The following is a 19,961-nucleotide window of genomic DNA, read 5'->3' as shown; positions in this document are numbered from 1 at the left end:
ATAAAACGAACAGGATTTTCCTGATGGTTTAAATCCAAACGTTTGTGGAAACTTTACACAGAGTGTTAAAATAGCGCAAACAAGCCGACAATCCTTATGCCAGTTCAGAGTACTCTGTCACTAATAGATAGATGCTGTGAAATAAGACCAACACAACACTACATCACAAACACCTCACTGCATCTAGTGGCATCTATTTCAGTATACTTCACTTTGATCATTTGTTGTCTGTTTTTAAAATGGATTATTAAATTATTAATTTAAAAAAACACCAATGTTGGCAAAATAATCAAGTTTTTTACTCTCTGTTTAGCTGCATCAACAGGATTTTCAGTGTTGTGGCGCAGGTTTTGTGAATTTGAACACAGCTACACATGGACGCATGGCATCTTCCAGCTCTGTGCTCTTATGGCTTGTCCAGCATGGGCCTCATGGTGATAAAGGGAAAGTTGTACGTGTGGGGGAGTCCCTGATGAATCGTGAAGTTAAAGGACTGCCATGAAAATGGGCGCAGACCCCCCTGGGTCGTGGGGCCATTTATTGCCTCGGCGACCAGCTGGAGCGCCATCTGGTAGTCTGTCACCTATACCGTGACACAGAAATGAGGAGGGAACAGGAACATGTGAAAGAAAGGTAATTTAATGCTTCTAATCAAATCTTGTTGCTTCATTTGAAATACTGGCTTCAACCACTGCACAATTTAACTTAAACTGAACTGAACAGAAATCTACACATAATTAATGTGAATGAATCTTATTAACTTTGGAGAGTGTTTTCATATTTTGCCAGCAGCAAATATATTTTTTCACTTAATCTAGGAAATATCTAACAGACAGATTAGCAACAGTGTTTGCACACACATTCACAAATGCTAGAGGTGATAACCTGGCCTTTATTCTAATACCACCAGGTGATATGACTAATATCACCTGGTGGTATATCTTGTTTGGGGCATCTATATTTGGACACTAGATTTACATATCGGTTTTATTGTCGCCATATTAGCACTGTGGATCACAGACAGCAGTCTAACAAAAAGATATACTCACTGATTTGTGCAAGGCATCTCGGTTGTTTGTGAGCATATTTGTCCCAGACTGATTAACAAGGTGCAAGGTTTGTAATTCACTGTGATATAAAAATGAATGCTAGCTTTAGCAAGTAAAAAATTATAGGTTTAAAAAAAAAAAAAGGTTCTTACTGGATGAGCTCACTCTGCAGTTTTTTATTACAAACAAATACAGAACAGCTGATGGGCAGATCAAACTGAGAATTTGAGCGCAATGCTCAATTCTGTGGTATCAACTTGTCAATCACAGGTTAGACACGCCCTGAAACACACCCTGATATACTCCCTGTTTTACTCTAACGTAGAGAATCAACATCTTGCTCTATTAAAAACAACACACACCTAGAAATAGTTAAACAAATAACAAAAGGAGTAAAGAGAAAAACTGCAGCTTTAAAAAAAACAGGGAATTTAAAGGGCATGTGACAGCGGTGACTCTTTAACCAAAGGTTATATCGGCAGACAAAAACACAAGCAAAACACATGCTGTACTTTGTATTTTGTTTTTATCCTCACACTGTAACAGAGCTGATTCTGGCCTAATGTGCTGGTGTCCTCTGACCTTAGTGTCGTAGCAGCCCCCTGGCCGTGGCCTCCTTGGTCTCAGGTCGTTGCGGCAGCAGATGGTTTTGCAGGGATGGCCCTTTGAGTAGGGATCTTTCTTGTAGTCTGAAACAGAAGCAGTCTGACGTTTAGTCATGCTGCTTTCACTTTGACGGGAACAAAAATATCCTGGGCTATTTGTGTTTTCTGTGAAGTGCTTTGAGCTCCAGAGCGGACATACAGCGCGAGGAACAATAACTCTGTTGTTTCACCTACTGTTGTATCTCATCATGCGTTTGAGGGAGCTGAGGTCGGACACCTTGGCCTGGTCCCTGCGGAGGATTTTAGCTCGGGGACAGAGATCATAGGAAAAGTCTTCCCCGTATCTTTTCCACATCACACTGTACCCACTCAGGTTGTAGATTTCAGCATGAAATGGTATATTGTATGACGGCCAATAACCTGTTAAATGGAGCACACTGGAGGGGGAGGTCACTCAGAAATCAACAACAGCAGTAATCACACAGATACAGGTGGTTTCTTACCTCTGCGTAACGCCCGAGTCTGATCGGAGTGCTTGACTTTGCCGGGAATCTGCTCTACAACAGTCAGAGCTCCATCCCTGATGCTTTTACTCAGAGAAATCCTGCTCAGGTCCACCACCATGTACTGGCTGTTATATGTGCCTGAAATACAAAGGAAATACAGATCCACTCCTTCCTGTCCCATGGACACTTGGATTTTGTGTGTCAACAAATATTGGAGGGATTTTGTGAGATGTGGTACAACTTTATTTACCTTTACTCACTAAAAGACCAATACTGAAGTAATGTAATCGGTCTAGCTCATGTTGCTGCATGTTAGCTATCCTACTGTAAAATGAAAGCTTACATGTACAGTCTCGCATGCACCTGAGGGATTTGGATCTAGAGAGGGAAGCACATAAACTTTTGGCTTATTAGATACATATTTGCACATGCCATAAAAACCGAAAACATAACCCGATCTGAATGAAATGACATCAAGGTCTGCAGGTCACTGCAATAGCTTGGCAGGATGATGAATCTGAGCGCCAATTCTGCTGTTTGTTAAAGAGCTGTCAGTCTCAAGAACACCCTGTCCTGTTTTCTCCTCTGCCCTCCATAGCAACGTGATGTGAAAGATCAAAGCATCCTTCCCAATTAACACACACAAGCATTGTGTAATTGAGAAGAACGATGTGTTTGAGAGACTGCTAAATCTCTATGGACATGTGTCCTGTGAATTTTTGCATTGCCAGCATTACGTCTAAAAGCCAGAAGGCAGGGCAATAACAGCATGCATTAGTGTGAATTAGTGGCTCCATATTACTTACTTACTTACTTTGGCTTACTTTGGTTTTGAATAAAGCCTCAAAACTCAACTTGCCTTAATTGACATCACTGAAATCTCACCTGAGTTGTATCTGGAGAAAACCTGCGCCCACTCCTCTCCGCTGTGCGCCAGACCGTTAGCCAGTCGGACCCTCTGCCAGGCCAGCAGGCTGTGAGGGCTGAGCTGAGAGAACAGAGAGGCATTGAAGACGCCGATGGAGGTCTGAGTCATCAGCAGGCCGCTCCCAAGGAGGTAGAAGTCATCCAGAGACATCAGGAAGCCTGGAGGAGGAGAACACGCAGCAGGTTTCTTTTTGACAGTCAACAAAGGAGTGGGGGAGGGTTGGGGGTCATTTGATAAAGTTGGAGCAAACCAACGGTGTCGTGATTAGATCATCTGCAACTCACAACATGCTTAACTTGTATTTATTAGCAAATGGAATAAGTATCTTTAACTCAACCAGTGATTTCTGATTTTTTAAAGGCATTTTAAGGTTTTTTAAGGTACTACAGTAATATTAATTTGTTATTAAAATATATAAAGTCAAGTGAAACAATCCTGCTTTTTATGATTACTTGTCTTGTTACTTTCATTTATATAGCACATATAAAAAGGGAACAGAGCTTTTAGTTGCTTCTTCACATGTGTGGACCTCTGATTATGTGCTAATGGACTCTGGAAGGAGATGCAGGCTCCTGTTGTGCAATAATAAATATTAATTTGCCAGTTAAGCTGATAAATGAACAGCTCATGTGGGACAGACAGATAAGCAGAGAGGTTTTGCTGTAAATGCATTTTAAAAATCATTTATCTGTTAATTTATTCTGAGGTCTGTTTATTATAGTGTGGCTTAATCCAAGGTGATTTTCTCCTATCATGACAATAAAGTAATCTTGCCTTGTCTCAAATGACTGCATGCTTCCTGAAATGATTTGCACACAGCAATAAAAATGATGTCCCAGTTTCTTTTAGCAAGTCTTTAGCATCTTTTAGCTCAGACGTTTTCAGTTTTCTGGTCTGCAACTTTATTATTTTGATTCACTCAGGAAGCTGTTTTTAGCATATAAAATCTGAAAACCCAGTATACAGTATAATATCTGGACTCAACAACAGCCATACAGTGTTTGTGACCAGCTGCTGAAAATGGGTCATCAGTCAGCCCATAAAGTACTACATTTTGTATTTCCCTCAGCATTTAGCTCTGATGAACTGGTGGTGTATTAAAGTATTTATATTTAATGCACCATGTGCATTCTAATATTACTCTCTATCCACTTGATACGTAACTGTATGCTAACATGTTTCCCATTGTGGTCACGTGTTAGTGCTGTGCTCATCACCAACAAATGTGAGCACTTCAATAAAAGCATTATTTTATAGAGTTTGTGTGTGCTCCTATAATGCCACAATTTCTCCCAGTAGTGGATGTCACAGCAAATGTGCAAAGAAACTGCAAAACATCCAAGTGATACATCACAAACTCTACAGGCCTCAGTTACCATGTTAAATATTGACATTAAGCACAGTGCAATTAGCAAAAGACTGAACAAGCAGTCTTTTTTTTGGAAGGATTTCCAAGAAAGAGCCTCTTCTCTCCAAAAAGAACACTGGAGCATGCCTCAATCTGCAAAATTGTAGCTAAATAAGTCACAAAACCTCTGGACCAAGAAGACCACAAGACCGTAGTGTGCAGCGCTACATTTGCTGAAAACCAAACACAGCATATCAGCACAAACACTTCATACCAACTGTCAACACTGCGGTGGAGGGGTGATGACCTGAGACCTTTATGGTCACCGAGTCAAGCAAGAACTCCTCTGTGTGCCAAAGTGTTCTAGAGTCAAACGTGACGACATCTGTCCGATAGCTAAAGTTTGGCTCAAATGGGTTCATGCAACATGTCAACAATCCCATGCACAACAACAAATCTACAACAGAATGGCTAAAAAAAGAAAAGAATGAAAGTTCATAGACCCAGTCAAAGTTCAGACCTCATCCTGACTGAAAGCTGTGGCTGTACCTCAGGAGAACACCCCCAAACCTCAATACACTGAAGAACCTTGTAAAGAACAGTAGATTGAAGTTCCTTCACAGCGACGTGAGAGTCTTTTAAAGTCATAAAGAAAACAATTATTTCAAGTTATTGCTGTTAAAGGTGCTTTTCATGCTGTGAAAACTTTATTTTCATGTGACTTCATAACTTTTGTTAAAGATATGACTATCACGCTCATGAATCGCAAGTACCAGATGTGTTATCAGCATTCCTTTTCCGATTGCGTGTATTATAATTATTTCAAGTTTCATCTTGCCATACTACTTTTATGTAGAGTTACACCAGGTAGAATTACTCTATACTACTTTGTATTCTATACATGAAAAGGAAAAATAATAAGCTCCTCTGAAAAAACACATCCAACTCCTGCACTAGAAGTACAATATTAATATTATTAACAATAGAAGCCAGATGTCTTTGAATATTTCCACCACTGAGACTGCCCAGCACCTCTTCTTGTTCTCATGGTGCCGACCTGCAGTGCATGATAAATCCTCAGTACTGTTAGAGGGGAAGCAGCTTAGGAAGGCCGCAGAGGGCACACATCACCTCTGCTGACCCCATTGTATTTCATCTCTTTGTTTCAATATAGTGAGGTGATATCCTCGGCCTGCTGCTCTCTAAATATAGTGCTTTAAAACCACTTGTGTCCTGATAGGACTGTAGTCCACCAGAGGATTTTTTTATGGCCTGGTCCACTTGACAAATCTTTGGCCACAAAATTTCTCAGTCTCCTCTAACTCTACAGCGAGGGGAGTATAGCTCCGTTCGAGCATGTGCATAAACACACGCGGGATTCAGTGTTTTCTCATTACTGCCTAAGCTGCATGCTTTGCAGGAGAATTGTGTCGAGTAGGAAATGTTCATTGGGGATTTGGGTTAATTCCTAGATGTCAGTGTTCATATTTTCCCTTGTGGATTAAGGATAAGAAGTTCACCTCCCCTCGGAGCTTTTGCAAGAAAGAAGTGAGGTCTGTTCTTTGAAAAACCCTCTTCTTCTGCAAATTGATCTTTTTTTCTCGAGACACATTGATTATTTGAGTATATTTATGCATATAAGTGTGCGGTTGTGCGGCTCTTATACTGTATGTGATATAGTAGGAGTGTGTGTACCAGGGTAGCTGCTGAACGACATCTTTCCAGTGGCTACGTGTGTGTCAGACACCTTGAAGTCCCAGTGTTTATAGATACGCATGGTGGCTGCATAAGTATACCAGCTAGAGTGGCCAACTAGCAGGTTCTCAAAGCCTGGAAGAACCTGAGATACAGAGAAGAGAGAGAGAGAGAAACATCTATATTTTTAAAAGAAACAAGACACAATCAGTGAATCATAAAAGAAAGAGTTTAACGTGGATGCAACTTTATTAAGATACATTAAAGGGGTCTTAAAAAATCCAGTAGCACACATCCATTTGAACTTTGTTCCATAGATTGTTGTACGTGAAAGAGGAAATAAGCCCCTTGCAATGCCCCTTTTACACTCATCTAAAAGAAGAAAATCCTGCTCACAGAGGCCAATAAAAGCAGTTAGGTTTGTGTTGAGGTTTTCCCAAGGGCTCCCTCACATGAGCCAAATGAGCTTGGCCTAACCTTTATGAGAGCTGTGCAGTGGCCCATTCCAGGCATCCTGAAAGCGCCGGACCCTGCGGAGGAGTTGGAGCGAGGTGTCAAAGCTGGGACAAGATCCAAGAGGTCACCGACACCATTTAGAAACTGGACCGTGAACGCTGATAGAGGCTGCGCAGGAGGGAAAGAGCAAGTGGCAAGAGATCCATGAAATGACTGTGACAACTCTCTCACAACAACAAACACACACATACACACCTCCCTGTGTTTGCTTTTGGCCCACAGTGCAGCTCCTGCGTGGAGTCCATCCAGCTGAGCCAGGATCAGTCCCATATGCCTCCACAAGGGGTCACTGTTTCTCCTGAGCTTCACCTGCTCTCTGGCCCACTGGTCTTGTTTGCTGGGGTTTATTCAAATTTTAGAATCAACGTTTATCTCTTGATGGTGCAGTTTTACATCACTCTAACAATCAATAGGTGCATAAATATAATTTGTAAATTCTGTATAGACAGTTGACAGTTATGAGGCACTATCATAGAATGTATATAAAAGATGGATGTAGACGTCCGCTGCCTAAAAGAGTCTTGTAAAGTTTTCAGCTAAGCTTTGCTGTCTTGAACCCAGGTGTGGCGGTTAAGGTGTGAATATGACAGAGAACTGACGCATACCACTGCATGCTTTATATTTACACAGCTGTGAATGAGAAAGTATTTGACTTTCATAACAACAACCACATCACCAGAATTTATCAAGTAAGACTTAAGACTGAGCCCATAAACTTAGTGTTTCCTGAGGTCACAGATTAAGTGAGCATTAAGATAATTTCCCTAGACTTCTACACAGTCTTTGTGCCAACAGGAGAGTCACCTCCTGCAGGCTATTAAAAGCAGAGAAGGGCTACACCCATCTTTTATATACACTCTGTGCACAATACTGGTTAATCAAGCCTCTGAAAAAGCATCTTGAAGGCAATGGAAAACAAAGAGAAACGCTTATAAATCTAGTATTAGACATGGGATTACTCTTAGCTTAATCCATGGCTTTGATTTGATATAATTTAACACTGTACCTCAAAAAGTTTTTCAAGGGCTCCAGAACCTTTTCATCCTTGATCAGCTGAGGGTACATGTTGGAGTAATGACTGAACATCTGTCTGCAATGGAAGGAGAATAAGCAGTGAGGGATTAGCCCACATAAAAGCAGTCCACATGTTACAACCAGAGCTAGCAGCTACACCTAATAAGAAATGTAATCAAAGTGTAACGATATATTAACTGAAGTTGACCTGTATCTGCATTAGGTGTCGGACTGCATTGCTGCCACATGATTGGCTCACTTGAAAATTGCATTTATGGTGCTTAGTGTATTTTCATGCTTGCACTTAGCCTGTGCTGCTCACCCAGCAGTGAGGTAACCTTCCAGGTAGCCAGCCAAGAAGAAAGTGGTCTCATCTTCCTGAGTGATTCCTCCATAGCCTGCATTGATCTCCAGGATGCCCCATCCTGAGAGGAGCAGAGTGTCATTGAAGTACCCATAGGCTTCCCCCTCCGTCTCCATCAACCCCTCCTTCAGGATCACACTTTTCTGGGCAGCATCCCAGTGCACAGTGGCCTCTTGGAGCTCTACCATTGTAGAAGGATGGGTTACATGCTTGAGGTTAGATAACACACATTATGTAAGATAATGTCATGACACCGATAGAATAATTACAACAGCTTTCTCATGTGTTGCTATTTTCTGTCAAATTAATATTAATTGCATATTAATATTATAAGAACACTAACACAATGTTGTGTTCGTGTCCTTGCTTGAATATACAAGCATTTTTTTCAACTTACATTTGTTAACATAAGTGTTACAAAAACATTTTAAAAAAGAAAACGTGTTTAAATGCATTTAAATGGCTATGGTATTTCGAGTTACATGTTCAAATAGTGTTACATTTTAAAACTGTTAAATTTAGCCGGGAGAGAACAAAGTAACTTTCCATTAAAGAAAAGCTATGTAAGATATAACCATACGCCTTCTTTTATAGCGGTAAATATATTTATTTTGTGTTTAGCGTTCAGCTAGAGTTATAGGGATATAAAATTGGTTCCCGCCGTGTACAGACACGCCACAGTAAGGTTACTCACGGTAAGTTTGGAGCTTGACGTTCACTCTTCTGAATACATCCGTGGATTTTGTGGATACAGCTAAAGTGCTCAGCAGTACGCAGAGTGCCATTCTGCGTTTTTCCATGTTAGCCGTGGAGGTCTGTGTTCTGCCTGCCTCTCGCCTAGTTAGACACACATATTCTTCAAACGTATTAGGATTTATATGTGAAGATTTTCTTCTACAGACAACGAAGCACTTAAACTGTGTCTAAGGTGCTTGTTACGATAGCGAAAAGTAGAACACCCCAGATGGGACTCGAACCCACAATCCCTGGCTTAGGAGGCCAGTGCCTTATCCATTAGGCCACTGGGGCCGTGTACAAAGTAAGGCGGGGCCAGTGTATTTTAAGTACAGCCGTAACCTACTGAAATAGTGTTCGTATTATCTTTACTTTTTGTACATTATCATTATCTGCATTGTGCTGTTCATAATAGTCAATTTAATGTATGGAGTTATTTTTTTTAATTATATGAGCTCATCCGAATAAAATATTAAAGCGTCGTACCCCAAAGACGGTAAAAGATCACCATGGTGACGTTCCGTTACACGGGTTGTTCCATTATCATTCAGAAACAGGAAGATCTTATGAAATTCTAACTAGTAGGTATTAAAATGTGAACACGATACCCCCCCCCCCCCAAAAAAAAAAAAAAATGTAAGACGATGGATTAAATTTTAGTTTCTTTAAGGGTATTATGGTGGACATTTTTTCCCGAATAGTTTGTGCGAAAGTCGTGGAATGTTTCAGGATTGCCCACTTTGGACAAATGGAAAATTCGCACTTGCGCAGTGGCAAGCATGTTCTGCGAGAAACGGATTCAGGCGAACTTAAATAAATACCCTGTATGGAGGTAAATATGTTAGCTGTATATTTAAATTGAAACAGCATTACCTAAATACTCTGAGAGGCAGGGGATAATTTCATTAAATTGTGAGATATAAGTAATTCACGCAGCTAGCCACCTAGCATTAATTTGGTCGTGCACCGCTAACGACGGTAAACACAGTGAGAAGCTAGGTGAAGCTAGCGTTATCTTAAAAATAGTAATTCTCTTTCGGGTGCTGTCTCTGATCTAGGACCTTAAAAAATCTCTGAGGATGCCTCTGTTTGGAAACCCATTTAGTCCTAAAAAGGTTCCTCCACGTAAATCCGCCTCCTTGTCCAGCCTCCACACGGTGAGCTAATGAATTTTAGCATCATTCACACACTGGAAACACTAGTTGTACAGCACGTTCGGGGGGGGGGGGGGGGCGGGGGGTTAATCTGCATAACACCCTGAGAGATAGCATTAACCGTTATTTATACCTTTTTATCTTTTTTTTAGTTGGATCGTTCAACTCGAGAAATAGAGCTGGGCCTTGAGTATGGCCCTCCTGTGATGAACATTGGAGGTCAGGTCTTGAAATTTGAAGAGGGACAGTGGATTACAGGTAATGGGTTTTCTGAATAATTACCTTTTAGTTCTCTCTCTCTATGTGTGTCTGTGTGTGTTATTATCTGGTTCCTTGTGGCCAACACAGCATAAACGGGTTTTTTTTCTCCTTTGTGAAACCAGAATCTGGTGGAAATGTGTCTAGTAGGGAAGTTCAGCGGCTTAAGAAAAAAAATATCCAGCTGGAGGAAGAGAATAACGTATTAAAACTAAAGATTGAACTTCTCCTGGATATGGTAAGATCAATTGTCATTACATTGTGAGTAATATTATGGATGCAATATTAGGCTCTGAGGTAGGAAAGTTTTTTTTTTGCCTCCTCTGTAAAGCTGTTATAACTGCATAATACTGCTTTTTTTACAGGCTGCATATTATATTTAAGTTATAAATGTAATTACCAGTTCATTCAATTATATAACGCTTACTTTTTCTTTTATTTGGCTTTTATTTATATCTTATGAACTTTTATTATATAGTTCCTATGTAGAGCACTTTGTTTCAGCTGTGGTTTTTTTAAAGTGCTTTATAAATAAAGGTGATGATGATAATGATGATGATAACCCGGTTTGTCGCAGAAGGAGTAAAATAGTGATCTTTAATCTTTTCCTTCAAGTTAACAGAGACTACCGTAGAGTATCACCTGATGGAGAAAGAAGTGGAAGAAGTCAAGACTCAACATCGAAGAAAAAAATGACAGATCTGATCTAGTGCCTCCATTGAATAAAGCGTTTTCTTCCAAGTAAATATTTTTGTATCGATAGATAACAGGACAAAAGTAATAATATCATCCATTTTCCTCAAAATGAGGATTCTTGTGTGTTACATTTTACTCTTTATTTTCCGCTTACTGTATGTTTTCTGTTTTTAATTTGTTGAATTATTTCACCTTAAAAACCTTCTTTGTTCAATACACAGCCAATTTTCTACACTTTGTACATTTGTATGTGATGTAAAACCTGCTTTTTAATATAATTTTTTTCTATTTTCTCTTTGGATTAAAAGTAAACTCCATTGACAAAAGGCATTTCTTTTTGTTTGACTTTCGGTTTTTAGAAAATAACATTTGTGAATTGTTGGATTCATAGCAGCTCTAAAAATATACAGTAACACAATAGAAAGAATAAAATAAGAAAAGTAAGGCTTCATTCACTATTACAGCTTTTCATTCAGCTCCACTTCCAAATAGAGCAAAACCCTCATATACAGTATGCCTTCCATATACTTACTGAGCAACTTTTGGGTGGTCAGAATTATTTATAAGTATTTTTAATACATAGCATACAGAGCTTCATTTTTTGTACATTGTTTTTTATTTTATTTTAACAAACAGAATAAAAACATGCTTTTGAAACAGGCTCAAACCCGTGAAAGGAAAAGGGAAACCGGAGGTGTTAGATTTAATTCTTTTATTAGTTTTAATAGTGCATAAACCTGCACAAACTCTGAGGCTGGATCTGTATCTTGAATGTCAGCATCTCCTTCCCAACCGACCAATAAAGCCTGATTTATGCGTGAATTATGTTATGTTGTTCAGTCAGTCATAGGTGTTTATTGAGCACTGTATAAAATTCAAATAATCAAATATACGATTATGATTTTATTTATTTATGCATTATTATATTATTAAACAGATAAGCGTTACATGCCACTTTTATGAATGATTTAAGTCTCTTTATCCAATTGGTCAATGCACCTTTCAATCAAATGCGCAGTGCAGCTTATAGTCCCAAGTGCGCATGCGTACGTCTCCGCGAGCGAAAGAGGCGTCTGCCAATAGCGGGAGAGACGAAGTACTTTTTAGTCTTTTCATCTAGCACTTTAAATCACCGGCGTTTCGAGTGAACTGTTGTATTATTCTTTGACGTTGTGGTGGACTTTTATAGAACTCACCTATAACAATGCCTCGTGGTGGTAAGTATTAAAACGAAAATTCACATAATGTGCCTGTTTTTGCGAGTACATTTTAGCTAGCGGATCATTAGCCCTTTGAATTCACACATGCTTAGCATGTTTAGCATGCTACATAGTTAGCATAATGTAATTTGCCGGTAAGAACGGTTTATTAAAGGCACCAGAGACGTACCGATATCCAATTATTTATTTGTTCTCACGTGAGCTCAGATGACGACTTGGTGTTAACTTAAACCTCAATAGTCTTTTTTTGTTTTGTTTTTTGGTTGCTTGCTTTTAACCGCTAATACCGTGCGCAGAGAAGAAAGCATCCGGGTCAGTTTACATACATAATCAGTTATTGAAATTTCTATTTGGAGGTTGTCTTTGTACCAGTTTACATCACAAATATATGGTCAAACTATTCGGGGTTTTTTTTCTTTGTCTTTGTCGGTACGTCCTTCTAAGTCGTCGGCTGTTAGATTTTCCGGTGAGGGGAGCTGGCCCTCTATAAACGTCAGTGTGACTCATCGGCGCTCACGGTATCTTCTCTTCACGCAGCAGGCTGTGTGGATTTCTGAAGTCACGTTGTGAATTGTGTCATCAGCCAAAGATGGCTCTGGGCACTTGTTCTCAAATATAGGGCTACATGGTGAGAGAGCACCAGTATTTTTTTCATAGTTGTGTCTACCCAGTGATTAACTTTGCAGGTTGCTTATAAGTTATCACCCCCGCCCCAAATAGCTGATTGTATTCTCAGAATGGTAATTCTGTTCCTCTGGATGCAGCATTTTCAGTGGGAGCACGCTTTTGTCGCTTATTCAAACGACTTGTTTAATGTTTTATGTTGCTAATTAGGGCTGCACGATTTTGCATAAAATGAGAATCACGATTTTTTTTTTTTTTTTTGGCTTAGAATTGAGATCACGATTCTCTCACGATTTTCTTTTCCAATAGGCTATAAATATTTATTGCACTTATTAACTGCACATCAACTTCGTAACAATTGAAACTGAACATAAAAACGATAAATAAATGAAGGAAAAAAATGTCCATCCCGGTTTTCCCTCCAAGGCACGAGTGATAAGCAGAGTTCTGTCCTTTCCTTCTAAGATTCCTAATTATTTAAAGTAACACTCAGGTATGCCATTCAGCGTGTTAGTACGAGCTCGGGAGCAGCTTGGGAGAACAAGAAAACAGAGACTGCTTTAGGTTGCCTTCCCAATCGACTCAAAGGTTTATTAAGTATACAACAGCTTATATAGAGAAAAAAAGGTTCGTGTGTCAGCTTTCCCAGTTCAAACCGGTACAGACCAAATAAGGAAACGTCTTCCTGCCTTGTGAGCAGAGAAGTATCCTTTGTGTAGTTTATCAGTTCAGCTACAATTTATGATCATCCCAGCAAAATACACTCCTAGACATAGAATACAGAGTTCTTTCATTAGTGAATTCTGAAACAAACCACCTGGCCTTTAACGAGCCTTTTTCTAAGAGATAAAGAAAAAGGGAGGATGGGAGTAAGGAAGTGGTCTCGTCTCTGTGGTGTTTTCGACCTTGGGGTACCAGCCTGTGAGTCTTACACATTAATTCTTGGGTCAGAGAGAAAGAGAAAAACAACTAGTAAATGGGCCTTATTGAGTAACAGTTTCATGTATGATATCACTATAAAACAATATCCTGTAAATGCTATCATGGTATCAAAATATCACAACAATAAACATAAAAACAACAAATGTCTCACGTTTTGTTGTTGCCGCAAAATGTTGTACTGCTTGAAATTCCGTCTCCACCTTTGCTCGACACTGCGTGTATAGAGCAGGTAGTGCAACAATAGAAACGCACTGTGTAGCGTTTGTCTAGGCCTAGGGTGTTGATCATTTTCCTAAATCCCTCGTTTTGCACAGTGTTGATGGGAGCCATATCTTTGGTCAGGTGATAAGTAATAGCCTCCGTAATGTCTTTGTGCCTGCGGAAGTTCGACGGGTATAGGGAAGCGCTGTATAAGGTTCCCGTTATTGATGTTTGGGTGGTTGACCGGGACGGATTTTCTCCTGTCACTTTCTCGTCATCCCTGACGTGCTCTCCGTTGTTTTTTCCCTGCTAATTTTAGCATCACACGGCACAGCTTCTGTATCACGTGGTATAAGGCTCCGCCCTTGTCATTTGTTGAGCAGGAAGAGAGAGCGCTTGTTTTCATGCAGATTACGTCCCGCATCAAAATGCAGTACAATAGTCGTCGTCGTCGTATTTTTTTTTTATTTATTTATTTATTTTTTTTAAATCGTTGTCATTTGGAAATGAGATCGCACATAAGTATGAATCGAGATCGCGATTTTCTAACGATTAATCGTGCAGCCCTATTGCTAATAGATGGTCTTTTTGCTGCTGACAGCTTAAAAATTGTCTTGCAGGGAAAAAGGGCCACAAGGGCCGCGGGAAGCAGTTCAGCAACCCTGAAGAGATTGATCGTCAGATGAGAGCCCAGCGAGAGATGGTGAGTGAAACTTGTTGGGGTTTTTTTTGTTTGTGTGTTTTTTTTTTTTTTTTTTTTTATAACAAATATTTGATTACCCTAAAAGACATTAAGTATGACTGTATGTGTATTTTAACAGGAAGAAAATGGTGGTGTAGAGAAAGAGGGCTCTTCAGAGTCTGAGGAGGAAAGCAGCAGCGACGACGAGTCTGAGGTGAATGTGTTATTAATTTGTCAATGGGTGAATATGTGTGTGTGTTTGTGTGAGAACCTGAAAATGCATCTTTTTTGTTTTTCACTGAATGCTTACTGTCAAAAGCACCGTTTAGACCAGGGGTGGCCAAACTCAGTCCACGAGGGCCGGTGTCCCTGCAGGGTTTAGATCTCACCTTGGGTCAACACACCTGAATCACATGATTAGTTCGTTACCAGGTCTCTGGAGAACTTCACATGTGGAGGAGCTAATTTAGCCATTTAAATCAGCTGTGTTGGTTCGAGGACACATCTAAAACCAACAGTCACACACAGATATGTTGTATACATTTGGCACCACACCATAAATAACATGATGGATGAAGAAATGTCTTTATAGGAAAACAACTACACCCAAATGATTCATTACAACTACAGCAGTACACGGTTCTTAAAGGTAGTTTGTGTAGAGAATTTGATGCAAGCCCTGTCATAGTGATTGGTGTTACAAAGGTTTTTCTTTCTTTATGTAGGTTAGAAAGAGGAGTGGAGTGGAGGGGCTTATTGAGATTGAGAATCCCAATCGTGTCGCTCAGAAGAGCAAAAAGGTAGCTGAAGTAGACGTCAGCGCTCCCAGAGAGCTTTCTCGCAGGGAGAGGTGGGTGTCAAACAAAAGATGTTTTGGTTTGTGCTTCATACCTTTTCAAGGGGACTAAATATTACTATCTTAATGTATCTTTTTCAGGGAAGAGATAGAAAAGCAGAAATCAAAAGAGCGCTACATGAAACTTCATCTTGAGGGTAAGACTGAGCAGGCCAGGGCTGATCTCGCCAGACTGGCTATCATCAAGAAACAGAGGGAGGAGGCTGCCAAGAAGCGAGACGAACTCAGGAAAGGTGAGAATAGTGAAAATTGTGCAGTGTGGAGAAAGTATACACCTTGCTGCTCATTTAAATAGCTGCTTTAAAAAAATATGTCGTTTCTGAAAATGTGCATGAGTGCACAGAACCACAGATTTATCCAAGATTTATTTCAAACTACATCTCTGTAACATCTCTAAAAGTTTGTAGATAACAATCTATCTGTCTGGAGCAGAGTGACTGCATCATGCTTGTTTCTGTGGCTTTTATATTGTGAGTAATGGAGCACTTTGCATCCTCAGTGAGTTGAGTTGCAACACAAAAGCTCCAGAACATAATTCAACATACCCTCTCTGGCTTGGGGCTGTAAGAGGATATGAGATTTGTTTGTACAGGGGGGGAAAAAAAACTTTCTGTGTAGACAAAGTGTTGTACTGCCAGAGAATACAAATGCATTTTTCTGAAATGAGGCAGGGCAGGAACTTCTAAGAAAGCGCCAGGATGTCAGATGTTTGCAAGGCTTGCTGCTTTAGTGTGCCGTTCTCATAATTACAATAACCAACAGGAGACTTTATGACTCAGATTGTTTGGATGGGTTTTATGGAAATGTTTAGCACTTTGAAATTCAAAGCTTTGCACTGTTTTCTTTTTTTTTGTCATTTTTCATCAGAGAAAGAAGCGGAAGAAGCCAAAGCAAAGCGCTAGTCCTCCACCTGAAAGCTTCGCCATGTACTTCACTCTCAGAGGGATGGAGGGAGAAGCAGAGGAGAACGGGGAGGGGACTATTATGGGTAGTGTCAGATCAGGACTGCTCTTAAACTCCTGTACCTCATTTTAAATCAAAGTTCGTGGGGCTTCCACGGCAAGAGAAAACAGGTGGAACAAAACAAGATGAAGAGAAATGGAACATTTGGAATGCCTCCAGGTTTCTTTAAAACTCCTTCAAGGTTCCAGAGGAGACAATCGCAGGTTTTCCAAGTGCTTCACAGCCTCTTCATTGCTCCACACCTACCAGGTTTTTAATTCAAAAGCTGCTGAAGTTATTTGCATTCCTTTTGATTTGTGCATTTTTTTTTTTTTTAAAACAAGATTACCTAATAGAAGTTTACTGTCATGTAAAATTGCATAAGGATTTCTTTGGTGCTTTACTTTTTCTCCAGTTTTAACTGTTTTGTAAGAACTCAAATCAGCGACAGGAGAAGGAAAGAACATTATTAAACACATGAACTGATATAGGAAGTACACTCTGGATTTTACTACTTTGTTCTAGGTTTAAAATGGTATGCTGCAGCTCAGTTATCAGAAATCAGTTGAGTTGATATTTTGCATAAACGTTTCCTCATTCTTCTCACTCCATTAGAGTAAAGTCAAAATTTCCAGAAACTGCTGTCCCCTTTTTCTTTTTTTTTCTTTTTTTTTTTTTTCCGTTTGCCATTGATATGAAAACAGATTTTTAATTGGAAATTTACAGAGTGGAAATAATTGGCTGTTGTCTCCACCACAGCGAGACATATTGTTATTTGGTTTGTCTTATGTCCCGTGATTGTTTTCAGTACTTTCTTACCTTCAGTCAACTTACTGTTCATGTTTCTTGGCCTTAGACCACCAGGAACAGCCCATGAAATTCCTTTAAAAGAATTTTTTAATTTTTTTTTTTTTATTTTAATTTTTTTTTTGGGAGGGAGGTGATGTATCTGTATTTAAAAGTTTAATCTGAAACATCCTCAGTATTTTTGGCCTTACGCTGTTTCTAGTGACAGCTTCTGTATTTCTGTAGCAGAGTGTCTTTTGTCGCCTTGTTAAAGTTTACATGACACCAGCTCACTGTTTTTTCTGTAAGTAAAGTGCTACAGTTAACATACACATACTTTCTTAGGTACATTACCACTCAGCAGTAATGCACTTATATACATAAGCACCTCTAAAAACAGCTTCCAGATGATGGCCCGGCTCCTCTCACGGAGCAAAAAACCCCCGAATGTTATTAACTTCACAAAGAGGATTTTCTGCAGGGCAGCTGAATTGTCTAGACTGAACAGGTGAACATAATAAATTGGTCATTATGTGGTGCGTTGGAAATTATCTTGAACAAAATTATGGTGTTTTCCACGATGTTCACTGGACAAAATGTTGAAACCATGAGGTGTAAGAGGTGTTTTCCCTCATGTATTTGAAGTGATTTGAAACAATAAACTGATCAGCTGCGTTGCTGCATCTAATTTAAACTGCAAGCATTGGACTGTTTCATCTGCTCACCTAACACGGTAAAACATGTTGTTCTGATAAACGGATTAATTTGGATGGGCCTGAAAGTAATGGCGCACTTGTGCCAGATGCCAAACTATGTCCAGTTCTGTACAAATGTCTCAAGCCACTCCTAATTCAAAACGTATATATGATAATAGGTAAATGGGTGCAGTGATTAAATATAATATGCAAAAATAAATGCAGTAAATGAGGCAAAAACAGTTTATGCGATTCTAATGAGCTTGAAAATCAGTATTTGGGATGAGTGCCTTTATTCTTCAACACATCCTGAACTCTCAGGCACCTTTCTTGTCATTTCTTTAAGTAGTCTTCAGGAATAGTTCTCCAGGTTTCTTGAAGGACATTCAAAGGTCTTTGTTCTGCTGTTTGTCAAGATGATCCCACACTACATCAATAATGTTGAGGTCTGGACTCTGGGGTGACCAATCCATGACTTAAAGTGCTCCATTGTCTGTGTTTGGGATCCTTGACAGGATCCTCAAAATCAGCTTAAATGCAACCCCGAACCACAACAGAGCATCCATGTTTTTCAGATGGTTCAGGACACTGACTATACTTCTGAGTTATATTTTACTGTATTATACCTGTTAAACTGTGTTATCTTTGGTATTTTTCATGGCTTCAGCTAAAGAATTGGAAAAAAATGTTTCTTTAATTTTTTTTCTTGATAGGTTGTTAGTAACAAAATACCTAAAGATACAACTTAAATATCATACTTCATATGCAGACACAACACTAGTTTATTCTTTGAGCTGAGTTACTCAAGGTTGCCTTAAAGCATGACCAAAAAACCAAAAAAGTCTGGGGTGGGGCGAGGGGTTGCTCAAAATGTTTGCACAGTGTTGCATGAAACCCACAGTGTTGCAGAAATGTAATTTGACTCGAAGCCAAAAGAAATGGTCAGGAAACTGCTAAAAATAAAGACTCAGTTTGTCATGTGCATTTTGACAATGCTGCCACCAGGCTGTAGCATGTGGCAGTTGAGGGCTGGTTCAATCTCACTTGCACCCTCTGATCGATTTAGTGTCAATGCTGAAAGAAAAAAGAAGAATAAAATCTGGAAATGAAGCTCAGGTGCCATTTCACCGTGATCCAAAGGGAGAACTGTCATAGCTCCCTCCTGGAAGGTATTTTGGAGCAAATACAGCAATATTTTTAAGCGTATTGCATTTCACTGCAAATCCTACACGTGCAGTTTTTAACCCTCAGCGAATGAGCAGTGAAAATAAAGATCATTTATCTACTGTTTGCAAAACACTACACAAGTAACAGAATAATATCACAAAATAACATCAGAAAAACATAATGGCTGTGATAAGCTGATTTCATGTGCCTCCTAGTTGAGTTATGAAGGGCATTTTGTTAAAATCGCAATGTTGATCTACAAACACTCTACAAACTTTAATGTAAAACTTTAACAAGTACAGTAATGTTTAATTTTTTTTAAGGCATCATTATTCATTTCTACTTAATTCATGGGATTAACGTGTCCTTACTGTAGTTTTTGTTTTTGGTAACAGATTTCGTACTAAGAGTGTCTGAGCCCAAACAGGAAGGGGAGAGCCCTCTGTGACTGCTTGCCTAAATCTAAAGTCAAAGTGAAACAAGAAGAATAAAAACATCTGTGTGCCATGAATGGAGACATGATTTGCAATCACCATAAATTTAAGAACAATAAATCCCAAATTATAAGAATGGTTCTCGAATCCAGAAACGGAGCTAAAAGAACGAGTAAAGTAACTTCAGACACGATTAAAGGCGAGTTACGCTTATTTGACGCTAAACTTAAAGAGACTGCAGAAAGTCAGTGCTGTGTTTACAAAACAACAACCAAAAAAAATCCAAAAGATCTAAAAATGTTAACCGAAAAGGAAGCAGACTACCTGAAGCAAAAATTAAAATGCCCAGATTTTTAAAGAGGAATAGAGTGGACTCGTTAAAATGGAAATAACTTTTAAGCTGACAGGAAAAAAATGTTACAAACAGCAGCTCAGTTTCCTCTTTCGGCCATTTCACATCCTTTTTACCTTAGTTTACAGAACTACACATTAACCACAGCCGTGCCTGAAGGATATTTTAAGTGGGCGAGCATCATTCTAATTA

General features: G+C 39.4%; 3 protein-coding genes and 1 non-coding gene across 5 annotated transcripts; 2 read left to right on the top strand and 2 right to left on the bottom strand.

Annotated features, from left to right (window-relative positions):
* Positions 1 to 286: 286 nt before the first annotated feature.
* Positions 287 to 9,335, bottom strand: plbd1b (phospholipase B domain containing 1b). Of its 2 annotated transcripts, XM_085465603.1 has the most exons (12): positions 9,247 to 9,335; positions 8,720 to 8,862; positions 7,984 to 8,206; positions 7,654 to 7,737; positions 6,843 to 6,984; positions 6,609 to 6,755; positions 6,132 to 6,276; positions 3,046 to 3,246; positions 2,158 to 2,298; positions 1,889 to 2,074; positions 1,632 to 1,738; positions 287 to 583 (listed from the first exon to the last, which is right to left on the bottom strand). In XM_085465603.1, the coding sequence occupies exons 2-12, from the start codon at positions 8,823 to 8,825 to the stop codon at positions 407 to 409; spliced, it is 1,659 nt and encodes a 552-aa protein (XP_085321729.1). In that variant the 5' UTR covers positions 8,826 to 8,862; positions 9,247 to 9,335; the 3' UTR covers positions 287 to 406. The 2 variants fall into 2 exon arrangements, with proteins under 2 accessions (XP_085321729.1, XP_085321730.1); XM_085465604.1 differs by lacking the exon at positions 9,247 to 9,335 and having other exon boundaries at positions 7,984 to 8,086; positions 8,720 to 9,240.
* On the bottom strand, positions 8,982 to 9,054 carry trnar-ccu (transfer RNA arginine (anticodon CCU)). Its single transcript has one exon. It is a non-coding gene; the product is annotated as a tRNA-Arg (tRNA).
* A 136-nt stretch (positions 9,336 to 9,471) lies between the features above and the next one.
* cby1 (chibby 1, beta catenin antagonist) lies at positions 9,472 to 11,180 on the top strand. The gene is made up of 5 exons (XM_085465606.1): positions 9,472 to 9,592; positions 9,819 to 9,917; positions 10,067 to 10,172; positions 10,298 to 10,410; positions 10,788 to 11,180. The coding sequence occupies exons 1-5, from the start codon at positions 9,587 to 9,589 to the stop codon at positions 10,866 to 10,868; spliced, it is 405 nt and encodes a 134-aa protein (XP_085321732.1). The 5' UTR covers positions 9,472 to 9,586; the 3' UTR covers positions 10,869 to 11,180.
* A 666-nt stretch (positions 11,181 to 11,846) lies between these two features.
* Positions 11,847 to 17,815, top strand: pdap1a (pdgfa associated protein 1a). Its single transcript, XM_085465605.1, has 6 exons — positions 11,847 to 12,085; positions 14,476 to 14,558; positions 14,677 to 14,751; positions 15,263 to 15,387; positions 15,475 to 15,626; positions 16,261 to 17,815. The coding sequence occupies exons 1-6, from the start codon at positions 12,073 to 12,075 to the stop codon at positions 16,293 to 16,295; spliced, it is 483 nt and encodes a 160-aa protein (XP_085321731.1). The 5' UTR covers positions 11,847 to 12,072; the 3' UTR covers positions 16,296 to 17,815.
* The last annotated feature ends 2,146 nt before the right edge of the window (positions 17,816 to 19,961 follow it).

The sequence above is a fragment of the Copadichromis virginalis genome, linkage group LG8 (genome assembly GCF_057382275.1).
Source record: "Copadichromis virginalis isolate Kocher_CV1m ecotype Utaka linkage group LG8, C_Virginalis_male_GT1.1, whole genome shotgun sequence".
NCBI lineage: Eukaryota > Metazoa > Chordata > Actinopteri > Cichliformes > Cichlidae > Copadichromis > Copadichromis virginalis.
This window is presented reverse-complemented; position numbering and strand designations above follow the sequence as displayed.